At 28.0% G+C, this 2,171-nt stretch overlaps 2 protein-coding genes across 2 annotated transcripts; both read right to left on the bottom strand.

Moving 5' to 3' along the window:
* Window positions 1-2: 2 nt before the first annotated feature.
* On the bottom strand, window positions 3-578 carry TRIADDRAFT_62884 (uncharacterized protein; the record flags this gene model as incomplete). The annotated part of the gene is made up of 1 exon (XM_002118858.1): window positions 3-578. One exon carries the CDS (start codon window positions 576-578, stop codon window positions 3-5), a length of 576 nt encoding a protein of 191 aa, XP_002118894.1.
* A 954-nt stretch (window positions 579-1,532) lies between these two features.
* Window positions 1,533-2,144, bottom strand: TRIADDRAFT_34910 (uncharacterized protein; the record flags this gene model as incomplete). Its single annotated transcript, XM_002118857.1, has 1 exon — window positions 1,533-2,144. One exon carries the CDS (start codon window positions 2,142-2,144, stop codon window positions 1,533-1,535), a length of 612 nt encoding a protein of 203 aa, XP_002118893.1.
* Window positions 2,145-2,171: the final 27 nt, after the last annotated feature.

Genomic DNA, 2,171 nt, shown 5'->3' with positions numbered 1-2,171 from the left:
ATTCATTCTTCTTTTGACTCTACTGCATCAAAAATTTCTTGAACTTTATTTAATATTTGACTTCTAGAATCAGTTAATCCAGCTTGTTGAAAAGCAGATGTAGACGTAGGTATTGAAATTTGCAGTGGTATTGAGAAGAAATCAACTGCAGTTGGATTCATCCAAATTCCATCATTATTATATGTAAATTCAAACTTATCATATATGGTATAATAATTTGAATCTCTTGTCTTAAATCCATCTGGATCAATAATTGCTATAGCCCCTGGCTTGCTGGAATCAATATAAAGCTGCAGAGGATATTTAACAGATAAATAAACCCTTGCTGAATACATTTGTGTAAGATTGAATTCATAATTACCATCTTGATTCCTTGATAAATCTGTAAGTTTATATGAATAATCTAAAGAATTTGTTTCTGCACTTACAGTCTTACAAATACCAATATTATTTTCAATTTTCACTAAACATTGTTTCTTTTCATTATTAGTAGCTTTTATAATTATAAATACATCTTTATCATCTACAATTTGTGCATTATTAATAAACTCAATTGGAAATGTTGGTGAATTAGTCATTTTACTGCACCCCAGTTATCAGTTAATTATATTAACGATATTATAATGCAAATAATATTGTCAAGACTTAAATTATAAGTTGCAAAGAAGCAATATTACCCCAAATTTTTGATATACTACTATAAACTTTGATATCACCTTAATATTTAAAATTGGTCTCCCTCTACATAGTCCTCAAAAACATAACTACTATTTAGTTTTAGTATATGCTCTTTATTCTATTCAATTCACTGCATTCAACTTTCACAAATTTATGTAAAATTTAATTCATAGTGACCATTTTGATTTCTTGATAAATATGTAAGTCTATATGAACAATCTAAAGAATATATTCCCACAGTTACAGTTTAAAAAACTCTAATATCATTTTTAATTTCGACTAAATATTAATCCTCCTTGTATTAATAACTTTTATAATTAAAAATATGTCATCAGATCTTCTAATTTAAGTATTATTAAACAATTTAATTGTGAATGCTAGTGCATTAGTCATTTACTTAACTAGCCTCATACATGCTAAAGCTTAATATTAACCTGAGCTGCATATAAGAATTGCTCTATAAAGAGCTACAATGAGCATATACAGCAATATTTAGTACAGTTAGAAACAACGATATAGTCATTGCGAGGGTACTCTATAAGCATCCATGGCAATCCAGAAAAGCATCAACAAATATAAATGCGATAATAGTTATGGGTCACCACAGTCGTGCTAAAGCTCTCCTTCGTGATGACTGTTGAGAGGCATTCTAAATGATTACAAGATTTGCTATAAATTTCTTATTTCTTATCTCCAGTTCGAGTTAATATTAGTTATTTTTTAATTAATTTCCTTAAAAATCTTGACCAGCGCTTGCTAAAACACTCTTAGCATTAGTATCACCTATCTTAGCAGCTTTAACCAGATAATCAAAAGCGATATCATAATCTTTTTTAATTCCGTTTGCACCTTCTTTATATAATAATACTTAAATTATAATATGCATCTGAATGTCCTAAATCACCTGAAAGATTGTAATATTTTATTACTTTATTAATATCTTTCTTTACTCCAATACCATATCTATAGCACCTACCTATATTATATAAGCCATACATATTTTTTAATTCCGCAGCTTTTTTATAGTTGAAAAATGCTTTTACATAATTTTTTTTAACACCTTCACCATCTTCATATGCTATACCTAAATAATTATAGGCTTCTGACAATCCTAATTCAGCAGCTTTTTCAAAATATTCTACAGCTTTTTTATAATCTTTATTCACTACATCACCATCATAGTAAAACGTTCCTACTGAATATAGACCTTTTCTCCTCACTTCTTTATCTTTTACCTCTGAAGCTTTCTTAAATAATTCGAATGATTTTTCATAATCCTTCTTATCATCATAAAGTACAGCCAGATAGTATATAGAATCTTCATTTCCTAATTCTATAGCTTTTTTATAATACTCTATAGCTTTTCCATCATCTTTTTTAAAATCACCCAATCCCTGTTCATAGCATAATGCCAAATTATCATATGATATTGAGCTACCACCATTATCTACTGCCTTCTTAAACATCAAACATGCAGTATTTAAGTTTTTCTT

This window comes from Trichoplax adhaerens, genomic scaffold, assembly GCF_000150275.1.
Source record: "Trichoplax adhaerens TRIADscaffold_1934 genomic scaffold, whole genome shotgun sequence".
Taxonomy (NCBI): domain Eukaryota; kingdom Metazoa; phylum Placozoa; class Uniplacotomia; order Trichoplacea; family Trichoplacidae; genus Trichoplax; species Trichoplax adhaerens.
Note: the sequence above shows the minus strand (reverse complement) of the source record. Positions and strands in the feature narration are given on the sequence as shown.